The sequence below is a fragment of the Thamnophis elegans genome, unplaced genomic scaffold (assembly GCF_009769535.1).
Source record: "Thamnophis elegans isolate rThaEle1 unplaced genomic scaffold, rThaEle1.pri scaffold_97_arrow_ctg1, whole genome shotgun sequence".
NCBI lineage: Eukaryota > Metazoa > Chordata > Lepidosauria > Squamata > Colubridae > Thamnophis > Thamnophis elegans.
The window spans coordinates 471-5,000 of record NW_022473920.1 but is presented as its reverse complement, the minus strand read 5'-3'; the positions used below and the strand labels follow the sequence as shown (position 1 = coordinate 5,000).

Below are 4,530 nucleotides of genomic sequence, written 5' to 3'. Positions count from 1 at the left end.
CATTCAAAACCTCGGAGGCTTTGCCCACATTTGCAACCGAAATCAGGCATTTTTCTTGACAAAACATCAATGGATCTACAGGCCAAGACTGCGCTCATCCCCCAAGCATTGAAGCCTTTCTTCTCATAAGCAAAAAGAGAGAGCAAAAAATAGAAATAAAAAATAGAACTCCCCAAATAAAATGGTTTGAATTCTCTGGCTAAGAAAATTCAGGTCCCCAACTTGGGAAGCTTAAGACGTTGGGACTTCAACTCCCAGAATTCCCCACCTTAAACCAGAACCATGTTTAACTCACTTGCAACTGGATATCAATAGCAATAGCACTTAAGACTTATGTACCACCTCATAGTGCTTTTACAACCCCCTCTAAGCGGTTTACAGAGTCAGCCTCTTGTTTCCCCCCCCCCCCCCCAACAATGTGGGTCCTCGTTTTACCCACCTTGGAAGGACGAGTCACCTTGAGCCAGTCAGGATCAAACTGCTGGCAGTGAGCAGAATTAGTCTGCAATGCTGCATTCTAACCATTGTGCCACCACAGCTCTTCCTTCCTTCCTTCCTTCCTTCCTTCCTTCCTTCCCTCCTTCCTTCCTTCCTTCCCACTTAGCCCTTAGACTTATATACCGCTTCACAGTGCATTCCAGCCCTCTCTAAGCAGTTTATAGAGTCAGCCTCTTACCCCTCTCCCTCCCTCCCTCCCTTCCTTCCTTCCTTCCTTCTTTTCCTTCCTTCCTTCCTTCCTCTTTCCTTCCTTCCTTCCCACTTAGCCCTTAGACTTATATACCGCTTCACAGTGCTTTCCAGCCCTCTCTAAGCGGTTTACAGAGTCAGCCTATTACCACCCTCCCTCCCTCCCTCCCTCCTCCCTCTCCTTCCTTCCTTCCTTCCCACTTAGCCCTTAGACTTATACACCGCTTCACAGTGCTTTCCAGCCCTCTCTAAGCGGTTTATAGTGTCAGCCTCTTACCCCTCTCCCTCCCTCCCTCCCTCCCTCCCTCCCTTCCTTCCTTCCTTCCTTCCTTCCTTCCTCTTTCCTTCCTTCCTTCCCACTTAGCCCTTAGACTTATATACCGCTTCACAGTGCTTTCCAGCCCTCTCTAAGCGGTTTACAGAGTCAGCCTATTACCACCCCTCCCTCCCTCCCTCCCTCCCTTCCTTCCTTCCTTCCTTCCTTCCTTCCTTCAAACTTAAACATATACCGCTTCACAGTGCTTTCCAGCCCTCTCTAAGCGGTTTATAGAGTCAGCCTCTTCTTCCTTCCCTCCCTCCCTTCCTTCCTTCCTTCCTTCCTTCCTTCCTTCCTTCCTTCTTTTCTTTTCTTCCTTCCCTCCCTCCCTCCTTCCTTCCTTCCTTCCCACTTATCTCTTAGACTTATATACCACTTCACAGTGCTTTCCAGCCCTCTCTAAGCATTTTAGAGTCAGCCCTTACCCCTCTCCCTCCCTCCCTCCCTCCCTCCCTTCCTTCCTTCCTTTCCACTTAGCCCTTAGACTTATATGCTGCTTCACAGTGCTTTTACACCCTCTCTAAGCAGTTTACAGAGTCGGCCTATTACCGCTCCCTTCCTTCTTCCTTCCTTCCTTCCTTCCTTCCTTCCTTCCTTCCTTCCTTCCTTCCAGGGCCGATTTCCCTATAGGCTAACTAGGCTTCAGCCTAGGGCCTCAGGATCAAGAGGGCCTACATTCAAATTGTTAGCAAAATTAAAATTACACTATTCTAACAACAGTGAACACCAAAACACTGAACCGAAACAAGGATTTAACGCACGTGACTAATAAACAAACATAAAAATGTATTGGTTAAGATCGTTCCAGCGCCGCGGCAGTTGGGGAGCCCGCCCACGTTCCCAGCACCGGCGGTCGGCGAGAGGCGTGGCCGCTCCCAGTAGTAGCTGCCCCGTCGACCGGCCCACCAGCGGCCAGCAGGGAGGGCGAGGGGGGCCGAGCCGGCAGCTGAGCGCAGCAGGGGAGGCGGCTGGCCTCGCTGCCTTTGCCGCAGAGCAGAGCCGCCCTCCGTCGGGAGGCCAGCTATATATATTGATATAATTGATATAAATCACAGTAATTGTATTTTATTGTCTCTCATGCAATTTACAAACTTAAAATGGGAGGTGAAAGGGCCTCATAAGTGGAATAGCCTAGGGCCTCTTTTCATCTAAATCCGGCCCTCCTTCCTTCCTTCCTTCCTTCCTTCCCACTTAGCCCTTAGACTTAAGCATTCACAGAGTCAGCCTCTTGTTCCCCTCAACCATCTGGGTCCTCGTTCTACCCACCTCGGACGGCTGAGTCAACCTTGAGCCCATCAGAATCGAACTGCCAAACTGCTGGCAGCGAGCAGTCAAGAGAAGCCGCCTGCAAAATAATCTTCTGTATGGCTGCCCCCCCTTCAAACGTTGCATCTCTTTCTCCCTCCGAAGTAATCCAGACGCCCGAGGTGTCAGCAAGTTGAGAATCTTTAAACCAGATGCCCGAATGTCAGCAAATTGAGAAACTTCATTTCTGACATTCTTCATTTGTATTTCAGGAATATTCAAACATTCAACATTCTCACTTTTTTCTTCATATTTTGATGTTAAAACCAACAATAGTCCAGCTTTTTTTCGAATCTATCATACGTATCAGACAACTTTTGTAAGGCGGAGAAAATCATTTGAAATGAATCATTTGAAGCTTGCATAGACGCCATGTTGTGGCTGGCTTACCTCTCTCGCACTGGGCCCTGTGAATCCATAGACGCAGGCACAGCGGTTGGGCCCGATGCACCGGCCCCCATTCTGACAGCCTCCTTCGCAGATGGCTGGTGGGAAAGAGAGAGAGGATGAGCTGGAGCAAAGTGGGGATTCCCAGGACGATGGGCTTTGGAGTGCCTCTTTTGAATGCCTTTATGGGGGTGATTTCAGAGGAAGGAATCTCGCTTGATACGGTCATTGCAAGGATCAACCTCAGAGGGAGTCCAGCTATTCTCCAAAGATCAGAAGGAGGTCACGAAGCAATGGGTGGAAACTAACCAAGGAGAAGCAGGAATTAAGTAGAAACTTCCTGACAGCGGGGGACAATGAACCAGTGGAACAGCTGGCCACCAGATGTTGTAGGTGCTCCATCACTGGAGGTTTTCAAGAAGAGACTGGACAGCCACTTGTCTGGAATGGTATAAGGTCTCCTGCCTGAGCAGAGGTTGGACTAGAAGACCTCCAAGGTCCCTTCCAACCCTGGGAGTCCTGGAGAATTTTTAAATTTTTTATTTTTAATTTTTATTTTGTTTGTTTTCTTTTGTTCTGTGTACGCCCCCGGAGTCCTCCGGGATTGGGCGGCCTATAAATCTAATAAATTAAATTAACTAGTCAAGAGGAGAAGCAACTTAGAACTAAGGAAAACTTCCTGACAGTGGGGGACAATTAACCAGTGGAACGACTTGCCACCAGAAGCTGTGGTTACTCCAACACTGGAGGTTTCAAAGAAGAGATTGGGCAACCATTTGTCTGGAATGATTTTGGGGTTTCCTGCCTGCAGAGGGTTGGACTAGAAGACCTCCAAGGCCCCTTCCAACCCTATGAGTCTGCATATTATGGTTAAGTAGATCCAAATGACTTTGGGTTGAATCCCTGCTCAACTTTCAAATTCTCTGGTGGAGAAGTGACTCCCGACGTTGGGAAATTTAAGGCAGATGGACTTCAACTCCCAGGATTCCTTAAACCAGGACACCCATTTAACTCCGTTTTTTCTCACACTTGGCAACCCAACACCTTTGGACTTCATCTCCCAGGATTCCCCTGCCTTAAAGGGGCCAAGGTGGAGAAACGTTGATGGAGAGGGATTGTGGGAAACTATCCAGAAAACATAATGGGTGTTGATTCCCCCCCCAGACGTTGGCACCTCTGGCCAGGGATGCCCGCGGGTGGATGCTGGCCGGCTGGGCCTGCGTTGGCACTCACGTTGGCCGCAGTGATTTCCAGTGTATCCCTTCTGGCACAGGCAGGCCTCTTCGGCACAGCTGCCCCCGTTCAGACACTTCATGTTGCAGGAGGGACTGTGGGAGGAAGAAGGAGAGTCAGTAGGATGATAAGGAAGGAAGGAGGGAAGGAAAGAAGGGAGGGAAGGGGACAGAAGATGGGAGGAGGGAAGAGAGAAGGAATGGAAGAACGGTGGGGAGAACAAAAGGAAGAGGGAGGAAAGAAGGAATGAAGGAGAGAGGAAGAAAGAACGGGAAGGAGGAAGAACATAAAACAGGGTAGGAGGAAGAACAGAAAGAAAGATGAAGGAGGAGGGAGGAAAAACAGAAGGAAAGAGGACGGAGGGCAGAAATGGAAGGAGAAAAGAGATGGAATGGGAAAACAGGGTGGAGGGAGGGAGGGAGGAAGAACAGAAGGAAAGAGGGAGGAAGGAAGGAGAAGGAAGGAGGGAGGGAATAATAAAGGAAGGGGAGAAGAAAGGGGAAGGAATGGGGAAAGAAAGGAAGGAGGAAGAGAGAAATGGAAAAGGAGATAGGAGGAAGACAGGGAGAGGTAACAGGACTTTCCCAATCCCCCCCCCCCTC

General features: G+C 49.4%; 1 protein-coding gene across 1 annotated transcript in view; it reads right to left on the bottom strand.

The window, feature by feature from the left end:
• The window catches only part of LOC116523713 (fibrillin-2-like), a gene marked incomplete at its 5' end in the record, with an annotated part of 185,510 nt that extends 181,487 nt beyond the window's left edge, over positions 1–4,023 (bottom strand). Inside the window, 3 exons of the mRNA XM_032238847.1 lie at positions 1,429–1,440; positions 2,710–2,793; positions 3,929–4,023. Coding sequence (XP_032094738.1) covers positions 1,429–1,440; positions 2,710–2,793; positions 3,929–4,023 — 191 coding nt within the window. The remainder of the gene's footprint in view (positions 1–1,428; positions 1,441–2,709; positions 2,794–3,928) is intronic.
• Positions 4,024–4,530: the final 507 nt, after the last annotated feature.